This window comes from Topomyia yanbarensis, chromosome 2 (genome assembly GCF_030247195.1).
Source record: "Topomyia yanbarensis strain Yona2022 chromosome 2, ASM3024719v1, whole genome shotgun sequence".
NCBI lineage: Eukaryota > Metazoa > Arthropoda > Insecta > Diptera > Culicidae > Topomyia > Topomyia yanbarensis.
The window spans coordinates 161,998,467-162,022,542 of record NC_080671.1 but is presented as its reverse complement, the minus strand read 5'-3'; the positions used below and the strand labels follow the sequence as shown (position 1 = coordinate 162,022,542).

Here is a 24,076-nt window from a genome sequence, read left to right as displayed (position 1 = left end):
CAAAGAGGTTTTTGTTAAAGGCTTTCGTCTTCCACTTCAGCTTGCCGGCGGGGATGCCATTATGCCAGATTTATCTGGCACAGCCAGAGGTTTTGGCAGCTTCCAGACAAAAAGATAAATCTCTCATTCTGCCAGATTTTTAAGTTTTAGATGCTGCTATGTACACATTTTGGAAATCTGGGTTATAATGTCTCAAATTTTACAAAAATCGATTGATGAAAACTAAAATGTATGCCAAATTTCGATGACTTTGAAGTCGCTGTCAAGTGCCAGATTTTTCCAGACATTTTTAGTTGAATTGCCAGATTATCTTTGAAAAATAGTGGCAACCCTTTGCCGGTCGTCCTTCTGCGTATTGTAGCAGGGTTCCATTGGCCGATGCGGTAGCGAATCGCCTGGTGGTCACTATGGGGATACTTCTCGCACACTCTCCCGCCCATGTTCGCCGTCAGTCAAGGACTACAGAATGTGGCGGAATTTCTCCCGGTGCCGATATCTGTTTCGTGAACCAATAAGCCCCCAGTTTTGTCACGATTTCAGGAACCATTTAGATCCTCGCTTCGCCGCGTGTAAGTTAATTTTGACGAACTTCAGGCTGGCGTTACCTTGTCCAGCAATTTTCAACAACTTTTAATACAAGCCAGGCATGATTTTTTTCCCTACCTACTTAAGAAATCTCATCGAAACCTGATTTTATTTTAAAATTTATAGGTACCATGCGCCCCCACCATAATTATACGAGCGTTGCTTTCGAGGTAGTATGAAAAATCAACAGCTAAACTTTTGACTTCAAAGCTTTTGCAAACAAAGCGACATCTGTGTGTCAGTATTGGCATTTATTGTCAGTGCTTTTCCACACTCTTATCAAGTTTAATGTAATTATTGGTATAAATTTAACCACAAATATAATATAATTAATATATTCTACCTCGCGCAAAAGCGGTCGTGCTCTCAATGTGCTGAAACAGTTGCCGAGTTTTTGACACATGCATAAAAGTTTTAGATTACTTTGTGGAGTATAACGCATTCTTCCCTTTTTTGCCTTTCTCATATAATAAGGTTATGCAATCGGTCGGCATTTCGGCTTTTTAACTGAGGCTCGCAGGGCTGAATCTCTTATACTATTCGACTCAGTTCGTCAAGATCGGAAAAAGTTTGTATGTGTGTATGTATCTATGTATGTGTCAAACAATCTCACCGATTTTTCTCAGAAATGGACCGATTCGCACAAAATTAGTTTGAAAAGATAGGTACAACCTTTCCTTGATTTTTTATTCTTCCGACTTCCGATTCCCGAGTTTTTTGTTCCCCGGTGAACTTGCCAAGTCCCTATTTCTCAGCGAATTCTTTATTGATTTTGATTGAATTTCTAATTGCTGGGACTTCCGTTTCCAGATTTACAAGATTATGAGTACGAACACGCAGCAAATCCCGATTTCAATGTATACGGCGATGAATGTAAAAAGGTGATTTTTTTTCGAAAAGATTAATTGTTTTCCAAAATGTGACCACAACTGCTTCTACACTGAAGTTTTTTTATGCGGGGGATACGTACCGCATAAAAAAATCCGCATAAAAAACCGCATAACTTTGAAAATCCGCATAAAAAACCGCATAGCATTGAAAATCCGCATAAAAACTGCATAATTTTGAAAATCCGCATAAAAAACACAAGGTGTGAAATATTTATGAATATTAAGAGCCATAGTACTGAAGGAAGGGCAAGGATTTGAAGTAAGAAAGTTTAGAGAAAAGCGTGGAGTAGGGTCATATGAGCAAACGAATCGCCTGAGTCTGCGGCATGTCCAGACAAGCGTAAAGTCACTTAATGACTTATGCTGTCGGAACCGTGACTCCTCGGAATCGCAAGACTGACCTCGGCACCTAACCGACCAGCATCGAGATAACGATTTCGAGAGAAATTTCAACGTCGGGAAATTTCTCCGTCGGAGTAGACTAGGCCCACCGCCGGGGACTAGTTCGAATAGATCGGGAAGTAGCTCCGGCAGATGCTCGTCGGGGCGCCTGTCAACTGAAAGTCACCCTCCACCCAGAATCGCAGGATCGACCTCGGCATCTGCCCGGGTAGTATCGGTTTCGAAAGATCTTCCACTGCCGGGGAACTCTTCGTCGGAGTAGGAAAGATCTACCGTTGGGGACTATTCCGAGGTCCGTAGCGAATCGCCGGTTTGAATCAGTGAACCGGACGCAATCCTCCACCGGGAATCGCTGGACTGACCTCGGCATTCTGCCGGACTGCATCTAAGGAAGAATAACGTGTCCGTCAACGGTTGCAGGAGACATTTTTTCGTCGGGGAACTCTCCGCCGAGGTAGGCTAGCTTCACCGTCGGGAACTACGCCGAGTAGCATCGAATGCGACAGACCCTGGTCGTTGGGGCACCAGTGAACCGGAAGCCACCCTCCAACCGGAATCGCCAGATCGACCATGGCATCCAACTGGTCAACGTAGAGAGGAAGGCATGTAGAATGTCATGCCGTGTAGGGTTGATATGGCGGTTATAGGGTGACCATACGTCCTGGTTTCCCAGGACATGTCCTGGTTTTTCAATGACTGTCCTGGTTTTTCAATGACTGTCCTGGTGTCCTGGGAAGTCGAGGAAAAAGCTTGATTTGTCCTGGTTTTTCTCCTGTAATCCTAATAACAGGTGTTCAATAAAAATAAGAGTTTTTTTAGTCATGTAGTTGAAAAACAAAAAAAAATCCTCAACGAATTCAGTATTTTTTATTATAACACATAATGTTTATTCTTCAAAAAAATGTCAATGAATATTAGAGAAGGGGCCCTGGTCAGCAGTACGACGCCACTTAGTCGCGATGTTCTCACAAGAGCACTGGACGGTACGGACGTCCTTCTTCCGGATACAATTCCGGATCCTGGTAGTCAACTGCTTCTTATCCTTGACTCGCCAATTATTTTTATACACTGAAGCACTGAGGGAGCCGAAAAAACCCCAATGGGACGGCATTGGGGAAAGTTAGTGGGGTTTCTTTTTTTTCGGCACGTACGGTATCTTTTTCCGTTCAAGATACTACAGCGTCTTCTTGGTGTAATGGGGAGACGTCTTGTCCGGCCAGAAGACGTACTTCCCAACCACATGATGCTCCTTTAAGAACGGCAGAAGAATACACTCAAGACGCTCCTCCTGGTACACTTGTTGATTGATGGCCAGACCGCTTGGATTGAACCACGGGTTTGAAATTCCTCTGTCCGATATGGCGATGTACAGCATAACATTTCTTTTAAATTTATGCTTAAACTAATATTTTACTTCGGGGTGTGTGGCCGACTTGTCGTTGGAATAGTAGTTGTCATTTCCTGGAATGTGGGTGTTCGAGAGCAGCAATGCCTGGCGGTAGTTGTTCGTCAACCACCGGCACTGCGATTTCCCGATCGCTATCTGCTCGTCCATGTCGTCGGGGGACCGAGTCTTCTTCCGATAGATGATGTCCTCCATCTTGAGAACTTGGTGAATCAAGGCCGGCATCACGCAAACTCGTTTCGCCCTTGTTGTTGAACAGCTTATTCAACGCTTCCTTCTTCTTCTTCGTCATTATCTTCGTCGGCGGCCGATACCGGCCTTCCGCTCCACGCTCAGGGATGCCAGGATTTGGTAAACTGTGCTCACGGGCAAGTTTTTATCTCGAAAGTGGTCTACCGTAAATTTTTTTCCACAATGGTCAAGTGTTTCGTAAAACCGCACAACACGCTCGCGGAGTACTTACTGTTTCGACGCCATCTTTGATTGAACTGACAGCACCCGAGCGAAATGAACCATGTCTCCCATTTATACGAAGTTCAGAGAGCAATTGTCTTGGAGAGAAAAAAAATTTACGCTCTTTTCTTTAATTACAGAAAGGTATTGAAATAATTCTCATTTTTATTGAACACTCGTTATATTTCTAATTATTGAGTTTTCGCATTATTCACTCTGCTCCAGAGTACGACAAACAAAACTTAATACACTCGAATCTCTCAATTGTACCATCCGATGCATTTTTTAATCTCTCGATAGTACCTCGTTATTTCTTTTTCCAACTTACTTTTTTACATGAAAATTGAAAAGAGAAAGAGGCATTCGTATGTACGTACCATATGAATGAGCTGTAGTCTGTTTGCAACAACATTTGGCAATCGAACAAATCGAACCGATTCCAGTTGTGGACAAAACTCTGGCCGCTAGCAATGTCGATGAAACAATGATTCCGGGATCCGAAAAATTTCCTCTAGTGCCTACCTCTAAGAAGACACATCGAAGCTTTTGCGATTCTGCTTCTTCTAGAGTTCTCTTGCAAGTGGCTGTTTTTCGTTTTACTGTAAATCCATTTTATAAAAAGGAAAATGGCGAAACAACAATAACTGTCGTGGAATAACCTTATTGAGTGCTCTCTCGAGCTGGTAATTATGGAATCCCTTTAGGATCAATACCAGTTTCTAATCAGTCTACTTTTCCATCTCAATCGGATCGGAAGATACAATCGCGCTAACAGTGCAGTGAATCAAACGAACGCTTCTACATACAGTCTGCCGTCTATATGTACCGCGCCAGCAAAGCAATCGAAAAATAATAGTTGTCCCAAGCCGTTGCACCGTTACTTTCATTGATGCGATATCGATCGTTTATTTAAAAATCAGCAGCAAAATGTGAACAATCTTCGATCCAATACAGTGGTCGTTTGTCCAATCCGCCCTTGTGTGCGCGAAGTGGAACAATTAATAAAGGCACATACTCGTAATGCGGTGCTGATAGCATTTGAAACTTTGGCCATGGCGAAAAGTTTGGCTATGGGAAACAACATGCAACACGTCGTTACGCATGTCAATGTTAGAATCAAGATACCCGTTTATATTGACGAAGATAAGAGTGGTGTGAGTCTGCACGATCTATCCCCACGTACAACCAATAAATTCACTATTGATGTCGAAGTACGTAACGGTGAAAGTTTGAAACCTGGAGAAACTTTTTTCCAGGTATATCCAATGATGTTCGTATCGTGAGAAGCAAATCTCAAATCACGCTGCGCACATATGAAGGACAGATCCCTATGTGCCAAACCATGTGCGAAAGCCTCCAATGAAACAACATCAACTGCGAGCAAACCCAACAACATTAACTAAATCACCAACAACCGGAGTTGCAACTCAGCCACCAACGAATGCTGGAACAACAGAATCTACGCACAGCGTGTCCGATCACTGTGATACTGCTTACCAATGGTTGTCATTCGAGACTGCCAGATATAGCGCAGGGAAGCTACTTGCGACCGTTGATGTTTCTGATTTGCTTCAATGACGTGTATTAAGTGCTGAAAACTTCTCGCCTGCTCCTGCACAGACGATCTCATAATAATTCGTCTCATTTGCTCAATTCAGGATTTCCGATTTCTCCAACAACAGCATGAAACTTTTGCTGGTGGTGGTGTAGCAAGAACTTCGCGTGTGTGTGTATTAATCCTAAAAAGCACGGTGATCGAATTCCCACAAAAAAATTTCTGGTAGAGCTCTTCCTTTCAGACACACAGAACTTTTTTACTGCCGAAGCTCTGCCTGCCCGACCCAAGATCTTTGTAACTGCCGAAAACCTGTGGAGAAAGTACAGTCGATTGATAGGTAACGGGGGGAGGCAGTCCCCTTTCGACTGTCCTGGTTTTTTACTCGCCTCATATGGTCACCCTAGTTACGTGACAAGCGGAATCTAGCACGACCAGCTAGACCTGGAATCAAGGGAAGTGCATTAGCACGCCTCCCGCCAAAGTAGTCATTTCAAATGGAATCCGGGAGATTAGGCAAATGTCGGACTTCATGGTGGAGTTTAGAGGAATAGGGTTCAGAATTATCTTCTCTGTTCAGAGTCCCTCACTCTGGCACACGATGGACGGTATCGGTAGTATGGCCTAACTACTGAACGTGTGCCGGGTCAGCGTAAAAGCTTTATCACCAAGTAAAAAAAAAATACACGCTCAGAGACTTTTTTTCCGATCTCACCGAACTGAGTCGAATGGTATAAGAGATTCGGCTATGCGGGCCTCGGTAAAAATTCCGACTGATTGCATAAGTTTTATTATGAGAAAGGTAAAAAGGTATTAAATCATTTTCTGTTTTTATTTTCACTGCATCAAGAATGCTTCTCATATCCTTAACCCAAAGACTAGTAATTTATAACCTAAAATAAAAATATGAACATTTTATGTCTTTTGTTTAAGCATGTGCATTCACGAGGATCTATCTTTCGATAAAAGTCGCTTCAGGTGATGCCCTAGAAATTAAAAGAAAGCTGCATAAAAAGAATCGCATAATTTTAAACCGCATAACTTTGAAAATCCGCATAAAAAACCGCATAGCTTTGAAAATCCGCTTGAAAAAGTCGCATTAAAAAACCGCATACAAAACACTTCATTGTATTTGTAATTCTAGGTGACTATGACTGGACCGATTAGAATGGTTTTCAACGCGTTTCGTTTCATGTAGGGGAGAGAGGGTAACAGTGGATCAGCAGGAACTATGAAACATTCGCAATAAAATCATAATGCATGATCAGAATCGTCTCATTTCCTCATATTTCACAATTTCTAATTCTTTACACGTGTTGCTATATTTTGGAAAAGATCTGATAACTCTATCTCTTTTAATTCGTTTGTTTTGTGATAGCCAGAGTAAATTTGCAATGAAAAACATTATTCCATCTTTAAGAGTTACCATTCTTTGAATAAATGTTTAGTCTATTGCTATTTATAGCAAATTTTATGCTCAACATTTGCCGCGAACGAAGTTTTTTGGTAACTACTCATGGTTCTGTGTAATTTCACAATTTTCATGAATAGACCCATTGGATAACTGTGAACGATGGCGTATGGGGAACAGTGATTTTTTTTGTTTTTGTGGTCTGTCTCAAAATGTCAATGGATTTCGGTTTTCCACAGTAAATACTACTCATATAGTGTAAAATTAGTGAATTTGGGCAAGTTTTGTAGAAATTGTCTCTTATTTCAGGATAGCAACTAATATGCATATAAGGTGGTTCGTTGTTACGCGATGATATAGTGGATTCTTTCGTAAACAAACGATTTTCGCCTCAATATAACTTTAATTCAAAGCGTTACGATCATTCTTCGTCAAAACAAAAGAAAAAAATAAGTAGAATATTTCACTATATACGACATCGTGTTTCATAGTTCCTACCCATGAGGCACACTGATACATTTTACCACCGACTGTTTATTATCCAAAAAATGTTATTTCCAGTGAATTTTACCAGCTGGAAAAAATATATACATTAGTTAACTACAGAGTGGCACTATGTATCACTTTTGATTACACAAATAACATGTATTATCATCAAAATTGAATTGTAGAAAAAATGTGTTTCATTGTTACCCTCTCTCCCCTACCCCTTTCCGAATATTGATCATCTCCTTTTCTGAAAATTGTTTACCATCATACTGTGTCAGAAAAACATGAATTTCAATTGAACGTAAACCATATTTTTTAATTAGGGACCTGTTCCTGGGCACTACCAGCATGTATCTTAATTCTTGACACACCGAAACACATATAACAACAAACATCCCACAGAAATGTTCGGATAACAAGATAAAATTTGTCCCACATAATTCACCCCCTACAATAGTCTAATTTACTCCTGTAGGTGAATTCACCCCCTGTTGAAAACCACTGGATTAGACCAAACTTAGTCTCAAATGAACGGTGTTGCTTCCGCATAAACTGTTATTAAATTTTAATTGGTTGATCCTCCAGGATACACACTAAGGGCGCTAGAGGTTTTGAGTGTTGAAAGTAGCATTCTGCCCCACTGTGCGTCGTAATCTCGTGATGCGGAGCCATATTACAGGTACTGAGAACTAACATAAAAGTAAAGTTTTCAACTTGTGTAAGAAATAAAACTGACGCTTTGAAATGACAACAGCAAGTAGCAACATGCCACTGGCTGGCGCTTCGTTCGGCCAGCAATCTCTATACGGGACTTGTGTGCAAACTTGGATACAATGGTGACTCACGCGTGCGAACCTTATGCGATGGTGACTTTCAACGTATTTTCATTCAAATGTTAACACAGGTTTTTCGGGAAAGTTTGTTCTAGGCCATCTGTGTGATCCTTTGATAAGGCTTTTTGAAAACGAACTGCCTCTGGAAAGTTTCCGATGTTTTCACAAAACTCGCGAATTGATAGTTTTTTAGCCTTTCTCAACTCAGTGTTGTATTTTGGTAAGACCGGTCTTGTAGTTTGACCAGTTACCAGTAATCTTCGCTTTATTGAACAGGCGCCTAGCTTTCTTCCTAAGTGTTGTTAGCAGTGTTTCAATTAAACCACACATTTCACATCAAGGAGCCTGTTTCCAAAGGAGCAGTGGAAACCAATCATTGTTATGCACGTTTCTGGGAGCGAGTAAAAAAATCAAAGCAATCCAAGTGGGTTTTGACTCTTAGGTTTTCACTCCTGGTTTTGGCTCCTCCTGTCCACTCCGGTTTGTGATTCTTGTTCTGTCGCCGCTTACAGACCGAATTTAATTTCAAACTTTGCTAACAGGTCTTCAAGATTTGTATGTTTAATTTCTCAATTATCCCAGGGGTCGCCAGCAGGATGTATCCTTTTACAACATTGAACAACTTCGTAATTTTTTGGCCTTTTTCACAAGTAAACAAGTTTTTTAGGATATTTTATGCCATTTAAACCAGGTTTATTATACAACGTAGATTATATAACCACACCCATTTGATACACAAAAAGCAGCTTATTTGCGGGCATTTTGCATGACATTGGACAGCATATCGGGCTTAATCGCAGCAATTTCAGGTCGTATATTAGCTTTGAGTTCGTCAAGGTACTTAGGTTTGCTAGAATACACTTTACTTTTCAAGTAACCCCACAGAAAAATATCTGGCACCGTTAAATCCGGAGAATGAGGAAGCCATTCCAAATCATCGTTTTATGAAACAACGCGTCCTGGGGATTTACTCTGCAAAAACTTGATTGTGGTGTGGCGAGGTGCCCCGTCTTGTTGAAAATAGAAGTTTTTCAGACCTTTTTTTCTGCATTTGTGGACAGACAAAGTGCGCCAAAATTCAACGGTAGCGTCCGTTGTCGATGGTCTCTCCCTCTTTGAGAAAATAAGGACCGTTGCTTGTTTTGGAGCACACTCCGGCCAAAACAGTTACTTTCTGGTCGTGCAGTGGTGTTTGATGTATAACGTGTGGATTCTGTGTCTCCCAAATTCGAAAATTTGTTTTATTTACTCCGCCGGAAAGGGTGAAGTGAGTTTGCCATATTTTTTACGATAAACACGCACAGTTTTCACTATTGAACCATCGTTTTCAATGTAAAGCGCTACGATTTCAGCGCGTTCTTTTGGTGTAAATCGACTTATAGCTAAAATAACATTCCTTCGAGGTCTATCGAAAAGTAGCTTTTGCCATGAACTATACCAAGGATCTGTTTTGCTTTTGGGCTTGATAAAATGAAAATTGAAAATCTAAATTGAACCCGGACTTTTAAACTGTATGCTGCAATTATAATCTAGTAACCTGTTTTCACTCCTTCGCGGTTTTCACTCCTCAGGAGCCAAAAAACCATGAGTGATGAAATCATGGATTTTAATGATTTGTCAAACTATGGTTTTTTCAATGCTGATTGGAGTGATTTTTGAAACACTGGTTGTTAGATTTTCGTTCCACCAAAGAACATCACGACATAAAGACCTCGTTACAAGGGGGCAACTGTCATTATAGGCTGTTATGATCCTCTTTTGTAGGTCGTTTGCCGCATTATCCAGATCTGCCGGAGATTGGATCTTACTCCCCGTTCTTTTCGACTCTTCCAGGTGTGAGCGAAATACACACGTATTTGTTTTCCTTATTTCCATGTGTTTTTGCACTGTGAGTTTATTGGCTTCTATGGCGAACATTATGTGTCTGTGATCCGACAGACTAGACTCGTCGGAAACGTGCACACTCTTTATCTTTTCCGTTATTTGAGCGCTGCATAACGTGAGGTCTAGTACTTCGCTCCTAACTGCGGTCATAAATGTAGGTACAACACCCTTGTTACATACATTGACATCGTTTGACGGCAGGTATTCTAGTAGGTTACGGCCTTATATAAGGTGATCAAGTATTTATCGGTAAATGAAATTCAAGAAGTATTCAGGTTCTTATAAGTTTTATTAAATATAGAAAAATATACATATTCACATAAAATTAGGAAAAGAAGACTACATACCACATTGATTATAACACAATACAAAAAAACTTAAAGACTACTTCCAAAATCTGTTTTATTCTAATTTCTTCTAACGGCTAACAGTTAAAGTAAATGCTTTTCACAGAAAAACATACACAATTAATTATAAGCTTCCACGGTATCGCATCATTATAGCACACAATTTCTTTTTTTTTGTTTCCTGATTAGATCGAAAAAAATATATATGTATATCCGTTTCACGCGAGTTGTATAAATATGTATATGCGCTATAATATTCGCATGTCGTAAGAAATCTAAACATTTTCCTCAGATCTGGACAACAAAGTGTCTTAACCGTGTTTGTAATGTAATGATCTTTACATACCAACTTCCACTTCCACGTTGAGCTCAATTACAGTCTACAAATGCAATATGTTAAGAACGGTTTCTTCGTTTTTTGTCTTGTTCGTGTGTTGACCTAATAAATGTTGATACGTTTATCAACGAATAGGAACTTATAACGAATTTTGTTATTTATTTATTGAGCTAACCATAAGAAATTTGGAAGGCAGGTCTGAACGTAATCGTAGTCCCTGTCGTACATGTAACTATTTGGAAATCTGGCGAACTTGACGATTAACTTAGCTAGCCTAAACGTAAGCAGACACACCAGCCTGACCAGCGAACTTGCTGGGAAAAAAGACGCAGTCCTACTTCAGCATCTTAGTTATGTGCTTTGGCCGACAGTTTTTCCAAGCGGGCACACAGCTCCTGCTGCAGAAACTGCTGGTTCGCGGTACCGTGACAGGTGGATACCGACTGGGCTGTTTGCATTAGCTGATGATGGCTGCTGAAACTGGCACAGCTACTAAGCGGGGCCGACTGCAGCGGGATAATCGGAGCAGCGAATTTTGCGCATACGCCTTGCCAGCGGGCCTTGCTACAGGCGTGACTCTGCGAAAAAGAGGAAACAAGGTAAAATTATGTTAAGGTGCGTCTTGAGATAGCGCTAGAAAGCTTGCTTGCGGGTTTAGCAAAGACGCAACCCCGAAGCTTGCAGAATACTTACCATGGTGAAATCGCGCTTCCACGCCTGTCCGCAAACACCATCACAGAGCATGCAGGGTCGTTCCATACTGTAGCCACCACACTCGGAACAGTCCAGGGATACCTGATCGCCAGTCCAGGAAACGCCACAGGTAAAACAAGATCCTAACTGAGCACGTAATTCCTCGATGGTGAGTACCGCTTCCGAGCTTACTTCCAGGGCGGCAGCAGCCATTGCAGCGGAGCTGACTACCGTGAGCGACGGACTACCGACCAAATCCGACAATGAAGAGGACAGGCTAAGGCTGGTACGGCTGGAAGTAAATGAGAGGGAGAGAAACATAAGTTATAGTACTTTTTGTTGCAATAATTTCCGGCACAATCCGGTTGGTTGTTCGAAGGGGAAACCCGACGGAGATAAGAATGGTGCTATTCAAAAATAGCGTTTCAATGAACAGGTATTTTTATAGCAGTAAAACGATGGCTGTTTCAACGAAACGGTGAGAAAAAATCCCAATCTGCGACGATTCGTTATTTTTATCACGCGCCGTCTGCGTTTACAAGTGAGATCTGTTTGGTTAGTGTGTACGTAAAAAATCTATAAACGACGGATGACCTGTTCATGCTGTGAGAATAGGTTTCCATTGACGCGTGTTTCAATTGAATGGGCGAACGTCTTCGGGTGGATCGAAGCGGCGTAGAAACGTAAAGTCGGCTTACTATGAAGGAACCACCCTAAGGAGAGTGGGGATTCTTTCGGTCGAATACATCACAACAGTACTGGCAATAGCACGATAATGTATCTATTTGACGTCGCTGTTATGGATGATAAACATCGGTAGGTACTATATGCTTCATAGTGTCCGTTGTTGTAGTTATGATTCGACAAGGTCAAGTTCAACTGCTCTAGAGGTGTGAGTGGTGCTCACTGCGGTAATGGATGATTTTGTAAGGCGTTAACTGAACTCAATTGCCGACAGTAAATTGATGATTAGTTTTTTATGTAATCTCTGTACAGGGTGCGGAAAGAGATGAAAAAAAAAACAATTAAAATCGTATTTCCGATAAATTGATATTGCTGGCTTCACGCTTAAAATGTTTTGTGGTCGGTGGTAATAGTTGTAAAACTATAGTGCCTGCATAACACAGACACACATCTTGCCGCGAAGTTGATTCTGATGATTTGTCGAAGCGTTGAGTTGAGACGCCCTTGTTTGCGCAATTGTGAATCTCAGTTCTCACCTACAGACCGGTGAGTTAGAAGTGTGATTATCCCTAAACTGACACTTGCAATTAGCAACCACTTGCGACCGGAAATGACTTCTCGTAAGAAAATGGTCATGGTGATGAATGTTCACTAAATTCCGTTTCGCACTTGACTCGATTTGTTCTCGACCGCTTGGTTTGTTTGTCAGTTAAACTAGATTAACGTCAAAAATGAAATATGACTGAAGGTTCGACCCTGTCTGGGCGGTATTCAACGTATACATATATTTAACAGGTTGAAAAATCGGATCAAGACCTGCGCATCTACCGTTATGGTCGGACGTGTCCGTTCGTTTGAAAGTGAAGCTATCCGAAGAATTTCTCACCCTTCCGCTTCGGTTTCCGTCTGATGATCGGGTCTACGGTCGTTTATACAAACAACGGCAATGAGTAAAATGTAAACTTGTAGCAACAATAAAAATGCTGTTCATTGAATGCTTCTGTACACGCTTTAGCATTCAAACCGGTAGAGCGTGGGTTCGGACCTTTGCGGGGGTGATTCATCGGTTCTCTACTTGCGCGGGCGCTTTAGTGAAATCTCTGATGGAAAGGGGAACGAGAGCACCGTTGCTGACTAATCTTGCTAATATGTTGCTAACTTTTTCACAATACAGTACTTTTGAGTGGGTATCGATTCGTGGGCTACAGCTGAAAGCAGCCTTTTCCCCGGGGCAAATTTGTTACTCTTGCACATAAAAATTAAGCAAAATTATATTATAATACTTTGAATTCTCCTCGTATGTAGCATAGCTAAGCTAGCTGCTTAGACAGCTGTTAGGTACGGAAGAAGAGTATCCCAAACACGAAAATATGGCTTTACTTAAATTAGGTTATTTGCATAAATTCGGGGGCTAACCTCAATTTGCTGCTTGGGGAGAATCAACATTAAAATTGTATAATTGCCCTATCTGGGGCTAAATGTCGGTCTAAAATTTTGCATCACTACCTGAATATTTATAGCTCTATAATTTATGGATTAAATTTCATCATTTCCCCACTAATGATTCAAAAACACAAAAATAGTGATTTTGAATTTCAATAGTACACTACTCCAAAATTTCTAAAAAATTAAACTTCGCAACAAAGATGAGTGGCTAGAAATAGAATCCACTTATATCTAAGGCGTATGACATACTCTCAAATTTACAGCAAATTACTCGGAGCCTCGCATGAGTCATTAAGTTTCTCATCTTTTGACCCATTTAGCTACCGGCTAGTTTCACCTCATCCATTCATGTATGTTTTCCTAGCTTGGGCTCTTGCGCTCCTCTGCATCTTAGAGCAATTCAGCTATCCGCTCTGCCGCGTATTACTCGGATAGGGCCTGGCGGTAAACCTACCTTATTCTGACAGAATACCCCCGCGGCGGAATCCTCCCGATATCGATACCCGTTTTCGTGAACCACTTGGCTCACCGCAATAGTCGTGATCTACTTGCTTCCCGGTCATGAATCTACCCTACTCCGACAGAAAGATCGGTTTTTCAGCAGATACCGATTCCCGGTTTAATGTTGTACGAGTTTCCCATTTCTAGCTGTTGCAACTAGCTGACTGTACAAGCTTTGCTGTATATTTGATCTGATTGCGCCAATCGTAATAATTCCGTTATCGGTCTGGACTAGCTGAAGTTTCACAGGGAATCAGTAGATAATTATGCTTGGGATTGCCGAAACATCTTTCAATGTGCAATTCCTGGTAATCCTAAAGTGTTTATTGATCAATACCGGCGCCGACCAGGCCCGAACGTAGATCGCGAATGGAAAGGGAAGGAATGACCACAGATTTTTTCCCCTAGAAAAATCTCAATGACCATGGCTGGGATTAAACCCAGACCAACTGGCGGTCACGCTTACCACTCAACCACCGGCACCGTCACAACATTTGGCTTCAGCTTCTTCTATACGGAAACCCACTGTTTCTTCATATCTTTCTCAGATTTGACCCCCTTGGGATGCTTCCGTAGTGCCTGTTTCATAACTACCTAGTATTTTTAGATGGGGCCTTAGTTTCAGTGCGTTGGAAGAGTTAATGTCCTTGAGTATGAAAGTGGCGCGCTAGTTTTCTAACACTCCAGGACAACATTTGAATAGTGGGGCGAAGCTAGATCCGGCCAGAAGATCGTAGGGCCGTCGTGTTGCATAGACAGAGGAAGCAGACGCTTCTGTAGACACTCCTTGAGGTAGATCTCCCCGTTTACAGCCCTGGCAGTCACGAACGGCGCACTCCGTTTGCCACGTGAGCAGATCGCTTGCCAAATATAATGAGACAAAGAGAATTTGTCAGCATCTGGGTGTACAGTAGAGTGGCTCGAATATGACATTTTTGGGAGCGGTCGATTGCTTCCCGGGTTTGTGCATTGCGTTCAAAGTTTGAATGGGATTTTATATGGTGAAATCAATTATTTTGCAATTACGTTAATAAAGATCGCTATTTCATTCAATATGAAAAACCAGGTTTATAAAACTATTGTTCAAACCTTCCGCAACAACTTTATCGGAGACGGTAACTAGCTACGAGTTCTCAAAAAACGATTTTAAAACTTATGGTTCAATCCAAATGCAGAAATTCATTATTTCTTCCAACACTGTCAGTTAGGGCGTTGCAAAAATTTTTTTTTTGAATTCTCAAGGGCCCCCCCTCTCATATTGTGACAAATGTCAAAGTAAGCTCAGATGCCAAATTTCACATCATGTGGACAATTTTAGACCCCCGCCCACCTCGCTTGAAATTTTTTGAAATTGGTAGTATGGGAAAATATGGAGAAAAAATACATTAAATGCTATAACTTTTGAAGCAGCTATCAGAAAATTACAATTTATACGTCTTTTGAAAGGAAATAATCTAATAATAATTAATATTTGGATGGAGATATTTTTGTTTCTAGAAAAATACGGGAAAGTGGGGTACTGGGTCATTTTGGCCCCAAAATCCCATATTTTTAATGATTTTTCTGCTCCGTGATGCAAATTATACATATTTTGTAGTTTTTCTAATGTCAAAAAGTCTCAAAAATCGATCTGAGCCTTTTTGACCTTTGTCCAAATACGATAAGTTGGGGTTAAATGGCCTTTTGTCACTCATATTAAACTTCATCATTTTCACGTGCATTTATCTCTATTATTATTCACTAAATTTTCATAAACTATACGCTACGCTCAACAAGGGAGCGTGGAAAATCCTTAGAATTATAACAAAAATAGATTCGTTACCGGTAAAATTCAGGAACATCAAATTATCTGACATATAGTGTCGATTTCACATTTTTATCATAAAATCGCACATATTAACTCCATTTAGCAACAAAATTCTTGATTTACTACTTTTAGTGTAAAGTATGCTTAGGAATCACATGAAAAAAGTTTCATTCCTGGAAGAATAGGGGAGGTTGAGGTATTAGGACAAATAATGAAAAAATGTGATTTGCAGAGATAATATTAAAAAGTTTGATATTTATGAATTTTAACTCAAACGTTTTTATTTTTGTTTTATTCCTCAGAATTTTGCACGTTCAACAAGTTACATTTTATGAAAATTGATTGAAGAATAATAGAGATATATGTATGAGAAAATGATAAAATTTAATATGAATGACAAAAAGCCCTATGACTCCAATTTCTCGTATTCGGACTAAGGTCAAAAGGGTTCCGTTTGATTTCTGAGATTTTTTCACATTAGAAAAACTACGAAATATGTATGATTTGCGTCACGGATCAGAAAAATCATTAAAAATATGGGATTTTGGGGCCAAAATGACCCAGTACCCCACTTTCCCGTATTTTTCTAGAAACAAAAATATCTCCATTCAAATACTAATTATTATTAGATTATTTCCTTTCAAAAGAGGTATGAATTGTAATTTTCTGATTGCTACTTCAAAAGTTATAGCATTTAATGTATTTTTCCTCCATATTTTCCCATACTACTAATTTCAAAAAAATTCAAGCGAAGTGGGCGGGGGTCTAAAATTGTCCCAATGATGTGAAATTTGGCATCTGAGCTTACTTTGACATTTGTCACAATATGAGAGGGGGGCCTTTGAGAATTCAAAAAAAATTTTTTTTGCAACGCCCTACTGTCAGTGCACCAAGACACCGATACTTTAAACTTAAATAAATGAGAATATAGTCATCGCAGAGACTTGGTACCTTTGAATGAAATATTCTGAATGAATTGCTGAATAACATAGACGTAGTCAGAAAATGAAAAGAAGAGGGGGTGTGGCTTGTGTACTCCCCAGTTCCATTTTTAGATAGTTTAGTATAACATAAGGCGCACATCTTCAACGCAGGTTTATACCACCGAATTAAAAATCAATCTTACATGTTTATGTGCTACTATTTTTAGGCTCTACTATTATCTCATTTAAAATGGTACAACGGTTTCTAAGTTTTACACATTTTAAAACCATATTTCTTGGCCGTTCAGAGTCAGAATTTGAAAAAATGCATATCCTTAGATTCCTTGAAGACTCGGAATTGTTTCTATTCACGTTTTCGTTTAAGAATCTAGGAACGAAACCAGGATAGTTACTTCAAACCAGTGATGTCCTAGAACACCACGCGAGCCGCACCGTACCTGCTCTGAATTCCTAGCAAGCACGCGTGCTGTTATTTGTAAAAGCACGCAAGTGTGCCTGTTCTTGCAAGACCAGTGTGCCGCGTGCTCCAAGAACGTGTTCTCGTTAATGTTAGAAGAACGGGAGCTCTCCGAGAACACGAACACGAAGTTAGAAGAACACATACCTGTTCGTGTTCTGGCTTCTTCGTGTGCCGTGTGCTTCGTAGAATCGGCACGTGAGTCGGCTCTGAGCTGCGTGCCGATAGCATCGCGGTGCTGTACAATTTTTCGTTTTTCTTATTGCATCTCGGGCGGATGAGAAACGAGCAGCAGCAAGCACATTGATGATTCAATGTATTGACGGTGTGAGGCTATGCGAGGGTGCCGTGAAAATATTGATTCGAGAGCGTAGAAATAGCATATAAAAACAGAATAATAAATCTGGCGTGAAATGTGGTCGAGCAGAAGTCCCTCGTCCCTCGAAATAAACTAACCCGTTAATATTGAATGATTCTCCTGTTCGGGGTTGGCAAAATAGTACACATTTAGAGCTAATTAAAATTGTAAAGCTCTTTTAGGCAATTGAGAAGTAATGCCGACTGTGAGAATAATCAACGTTACAAGTTGTGTATTTAAATTAACCAAAAGAAAAATTCATTCTTGGTTCCGTTTGTTTTTTAGGCTTACATTTTCTGTCCCAACCAAATTAGGTTAATTCAAAAATTGCGTTTTACCAGCGTTATTGAAGTTCAAATCAGTGTTTTTTTTTTCTAAAATTAATAATATTTATACAATGTTTCGGTGGTTCTAATAACACTATTATAATACTTAAGTGATTTATTTCGTGATTTCGCATGTATACGCAGTTAACTATTTTACTGTAATATTTTGATTTTTTTATCACTAATCCGAAAAAGCTTTGAATCTCGAATGTACTAGAAAGCGTAAGAAGCCAACTTTCATCCTACTTTAATTAATTAAGTTTCATTTCAAGTCGTTGGTTAGAGCAGCATTTTCCATCTTTGTTCAACACCGTTATTTCGCAATTTTCGCCCAATTTTAGTTATTGTACTGATTCTTAGAAATGAGGTATTAATATTGCTAACATTCTATATGTACGCATTTCCGCGATTGTAGGCCCAGTAATTAATAAGGGTAGGCGGAACGAAACGAAATGAAATTTTTCGCAAACTTTGCGAGACGAAACGTTAAGAAAAATTTCGTTTAAATTCGCAGATTTCGATGAAATTTTGCGAATTTTTTTGCCTGTTTCGCAAAGTTTGCGAAACTTTTCGAAATTTATCAAAATTCAATTAATTTTAGAGTTGTTTCTTGGTTAAATCGATTTTCCATAAAAATTATAACGATTTATCTACTGAAAGGCACACCGATGCATCGGGAGTTATTCTCAACTCTTAAAGCCGACTTGCGATGACTGGACAGATTTCGATAGCTGATCGGAGCAACGATTTATCTGATATGTTATGTGCATGTTGCACTAATGATAAATTAATTCAAACTACAGCTTACTCATTTTATACAATTAAATCACAGAGAAAAGTCGTCCATCTTGAGCGTTAACGGCATATTCAAAGGTAATTGAGATATCTGCACCAGGTTGACTTATTTACAAATTTAATAACACTAGTTTACAAATTTTGGAGTAAGCTAAGCTAAGAAAAATCGAGTTTGCGTCGCTTAACACAAAAACAATACCCGTTTTCTTTTTTAAAAAAGCGTTTTTGAGATTTTTCTGAAAAGCTTTGGGTAGTTTTTGCATTTATTCGCCAATATTTCGAAAAAATACCGATGAAACATACAGTTCGAAAGGTGAGGTTCTACTCTTTCCGAAAATGTGTAGCGTTGGGTAGACCAAATATAAATTTATCTAGGTTTCAAGCGACTAAGCTGCAACAAGTATAATTTTCGACCATTCTTAATTTTTTTATATCGACTGTGCTCGCTTGTAACCCTACATGTAATTTTATATTATTGGCTGGAGAACGTGCTTTGAACAGTTTATTGATTGTATTGATCGGGCAATTTTCACACGAGATATTAACCAAAAAACCAAAGGAAGAATGAAATTGGATATTCCGAAATAATTTTGTTTTTGTGCTCAGTGACCTAATAAGGGGGCTTGACTAGTATAATGAATGATACATATTTGCTGTCTTCGGAAAAGCTTTGAATAACATATGATGAAATAATTTCTGGGATTCCTGTTTTTTTAAGTCTTATAACTGTTATAGAAGTTCCAGTGGAAATCTTCCACGAAATGCACTTCAAACCTAATCTTTTTATCCTAAGAAACTTCATTTTGCGCATTTGTAGTTATGATGTGCGGAAAAGGTAGATTTTTCGAGTTTATTTTTTATAATCTAACAGTTATTACCTGAAAACAAATACTTGTTTCATCATAAAATTTAGATTGACGAGCATACGTTTAAAAAAAAATAAATATTGACTCTCAAAAAGGCTTAGCGTAGTTGGTCTTGAACACAATTCACCTGTGTTCGTGTCCCAACCCCGCACATAGGGTTAGAACTTTTTCTAACCTGTAAAAGAGGCAAATGATTAAGGTTAAAACCTCTATAATCGTAGCAAAAAAGACTTAGATGTAACAGTTCAGAATTCGCTAGAACTAAATGTATTGTAATTTTCTTTTTCTAGATTGCTTCTTTGGCCGAGTAAGCCTTGGGCTCACTAGAAAAGAGATAATTGCTCTAATAATGTATATGGCTTTTCCTGACTATTTTTACAAATATGCAGTCACACATTTTTGAAAAATGTTTTTAATCTCCGATCGCTTAGCATGAGTTACAAACATTTTGCATAGTTGGACACATTCTACTATTCAAAAGTATTAAAAAGAATTAAATTTCCTTATATTAAAAAGTTTTTGGAAAATTTCGCAATAGTTCGCAAATGTTTTCATCAAAATAGAATTTCGTGTTGCGAACATCTACTATTGAAATTTCGTATCGCACGAGTTATTCGTTCCGTTTCGTACCGCATAGACCAGAATCGCGTTTCGCCCACCCTTAGTAATTAACGAGAATGCTCACTCTAATAGAACCAAAAAATGGGGTTTTCTGCACAATTTTCGAAGCTCATATTTTTCAGCAACGATTTATTTCAAAACGTTAGTAGAATAACGAGCAGGAATGAGAACTCTTACAAGAACACATATACATATATGTCCGCTCCTTTTTTCTACAGAAATTTAAGCGGTTTCGCAAATTCTAATAAGATCCGAAGTGCACTACTGCCGAAGATATAGTTCGAGATGGATCGTTCTTGCGAATTTTGGGAAATAACGAAGAGGGGGAAGAGCGTTCGCTTGAGCTTGAGATGTTATAAATTGCCTCACTTTTAAAAATTCAAGTTAGTTAACAAAAGTGTATGCTCCAGTATTTATCAAGTGGATAAAAGTGAATAGTACCCAAGTCATTAAGATGTCATCCCAGCATAAAAAACGGAAGCAGGACATTTCTGAATCCTCGCAGATCATCCAGAATCAGTTTCAAGCAGGAGATAAAACTGCAATTTGCCAACATTGCAACAAGGAAATCGTAAAAAAAACTAGTAATTTGAAGCGTCATCTTCAGCATGTGCACAACGATCTGTATTGCAATTTGTTCTCTTGCGAGTCTCAGAGTGAAACTCCGGAACGTGCGGCGGACACTACTGACCGTGCTAAATCTAGGATACTTGTCAAAATTGATCAAAACTTGTATGTCAAGTCATGTGTAAAAGCAGTCACATCTGGAGGCCTTCCTTTCAATGTGTTTGAGAAACCAGGCTTATCGGATATATTAAAAATTATTGAATCTGGTCTCGGAAAAATTAACATTAACAGAAAAAACATCGCTTTAAAAGTGGAGTACACAGCGATAGTGTTCCAGGAAGCAATTGCGCTGGAGTTAAGTAATAAATTGTTTTGTTTAAAGTTGGACTCAGCAACACGAAAGGGAAGAAATATATTGGGGATCAACGCGCAGTATCTCAATGGAAAAGTGATTATAATTCGCACCTTGGGCCTTATAGACATTAAAGTTTCTCAAACAGCTGAAAATATTAAGAAAGAAGTTATTGCTATATTAAACCGATTTAATTTGGAAATTGATCAAGTTAGTATTGAATCATTTTCTTAATTTCGTTTTTTTCTAAATCCGTAAGGACATAACTCTTATATCATGTTTTGATTTATTTGTGGTGAATATAGGTATATGCGATAACAACAGATAACGGCGCTAACTTTATCAAAGCTGCAGAGCTTCTGCAAAAAGATCAGCACGTAGAAATGGAAGACGACGAAACTGCAGAAGGATTCGAAACCAACGACGAGAAGTCATGTTTTGAATTTGAATGTGAATCTGATATTGAAATCCAGCCAATCGGTCAAGATGATGACGAGGAACAGGCTACCGCATTGGTCACAGAGGGATTTTTAACCGGCATTCGCTGTGCTGCACATACCCTTCAGCTAGCGGTTTATGACACGATGAAAAGTCTTAAAATGTCGAAAAAGCTTGCCATTGTAAGAAATACAGCTAAGATACTGCGACGCAAATCATTTAGAGCGGAGTTTGCACTGGCAAATCGTAAAATTCCAACCTTAGACGTTGAAACAAGGTGGAATTCCGCATTTACGATGACGAATTATTTCGCAGAAAATGAAGATTTCATTGGACAGCTTGTGAAGGATAATAACGAAGTGGCAATTCACGAAAATATTTGGGCATTTATTCGGGATTTTTCGAAGTCATTTCATCCCATTTACATAGCAACAGTGAAATTGCAGTCAGCAAGTTTAACAATGGGAGACTTTTTCATCATTATGCTTTCAACTATTTTGGAATTGAAAGAAATCAAATCTAACATGTCCGTAAGTCTCATTCAGGCAATTGAGAAAAGGCAAGAATCATTAGTTACGAATTCTGCCTTCTTGGCTGCTATTTATATGGACCCCAGGGTAAATTTTGCTCTATCAGACTTCATGAGTGAGATAAATAAGAAAACAGCAATTCAACATCTTTTAAGATTATCTGAACAACTTAAACTCAATAATACAGTGCCTAAAGTATTAGAATCCCCAGGAACATCGAAGCTGGAAGCAATGTTACAAGCTAAGCATCTGCACGTGACTGACAAGGAAGAGCCAATGGAACAAAAGTTGTCAAAACTGCAACTATCGATACGTCTATCGACGGATGAGAACGTACTCGATTACTGGTACGGGTTGCGGCTAAAAGAACCAGAGCTGTATGCGCTTTCACAAGTGGCTCTATCTGTTCCAGCAACCCAAGTATCTGTGGAGCGTGCATTCAGTGCTTTGGGTATAATTTTAAACGATCGCCGACTTAATCTATTGGACAAAAACTTGGAAAATGTGTTATTCGTCAAGTTAAATGATATGTTATTCAATTCTGTTGAGCTTCATTATGAAAATGAATAATATAGATATACACACTTAAAAAGAAAATATTTGATTTGTACTTCTTTCAAAATGATAAAGATTAATTAATAAAGCATCCTGATTTTTTTATCTTATTATCCTTCCTTATGTTTTAAAACCCGATTTTTCCACCGAAAATACCTCCATATCCCTTTCATCGGAAAACAAATTCAAATATTTGCAAGCACGACTTGACAATGATTCTACATATTGCTGTAGTTGACACAATGTTTCACTATTTCCTACAATTCGTAAACACGAACAGACGATCGGCGGTAGGCGAAATCAAGTTGGTTAATCAAAATATACTACTTGTAACGTTGATTATTTCCACAGCCCGCATTACTTCCCAATTGCCTAAAAGAGCTTTATAATTTTAATTAGCTCTAAATGTGTACTGCTTTGCCAACCCCGCTATTTCTACGCTCTCGAATCAATATTTTCACGGCACCCTCGCATAGCCTCACACCGTCAATACATTGAATCATCAATGTGCTTGCTGCTGCTCGTTTCTCATCCGCCCGAGATGCAATAAGAAAAACGAAAAATTGTACAGCACCGCGATGCTATCGGCACGCAGCTCAGAGCCGACTCACGTGCCGATTCTACGAAGCACACGGCACACGAAGAAGCCAGAACACGAACAGGTATGTGTTCTTCTAACTTCGTGTTCGTGTTCTCGGAGAGCTCCCGTTCTTCTAACATTAACGAGAACACGTTCTTGAAGCACGCGGCACACTGGTCTTGCAAGAACAGGCACACTTGCGTGCTTGTATAAAGAACAGCACGCGTGCTTGACGAGAACAGGAACGTGTTCTAGAACGTGTTCTAGGACATCACTGCTTCAAACAAGCGTTTTTTGATGAAATTGAGTTAGGTTCACGCGAAACAGAGGTGATGTTGGCGAACCAGAAATATACTTCAGGCGATTTCCAGCTCTGAGTTAGTTTTTGCCTCAAGCAAAAACAAATAAATTTGTATGTGTAAATCCTAAATATTGTAAATATTTTTTTTCACAACAAAGATTGTAGTATAATTCAAATTTGGGTCTATCAATATATTAAGAAAGTTCAGTCGTTGACATTTACAAGGACGTAATGATTCTTTGTCTTATGCAAAACAATCTAAAAAGGGACTGGGGAGTACACAAGCCCCCCCCCCCCTCTTCTTTTCATTTTCTGACTACGTATATGTTATTCAGCAATTCATTCTGAACATTTCATTCAAAGGTACCAAGTCTCTGCGATGAATATATTCTTATTTATTTGGAGCCTTCTACATTCCATCCCGGTCCTTTGATCTATGACTGAAAAACTTGGATAGATTCAACTTTTGGCCACATTCCTGACCGAAGCATTGGGATTTCGCTTAAACGCTTTCACTACACGCTTGTGACCCTGATCACTAATAGAACATCTTTTCTGACCGCATTTCTGCTTCCGTTCGATGCTCAGAGTTTGGTAGTAACGTTTATTCATACGACGAGTTGTGTTCCGATGTCCCGATGTGAGAGTTGAGGATTTTCCAGGT

General features: G+C 39.4%; 1 protein-coding gene across 1 annotated transcript in view; it reads right to left on the bottom strand.

The window, feature by feature from the left end:
• Nucleotides 1-10,536: 10,536 nt before the first annotated feature.
• Nucleotides 10,537-24,076, bottom strand: part of LOC131681939 (protein pinocchio) — a 172,908-nt gene continuing 159,368 nt past the window's right edge. Inside the window, exons 4-5 of the mRNA XM_058963041.1 lie at nt 11,285-11,576; nt 10,537-11,169 (exon numbers count right to left, since the gene is read on the bottom strand). Of these exons, the coding sequence (XP_058819024.1) occupies nt 10,939-11,169; nt 11,285-11,576 (523 nt within the window). The 3' untranslated portion in view covers nt 10,537-10,938. The remainder of the gene's footprint in view (nt 11,170-11,284; nt 11,577-24,076) is intronic.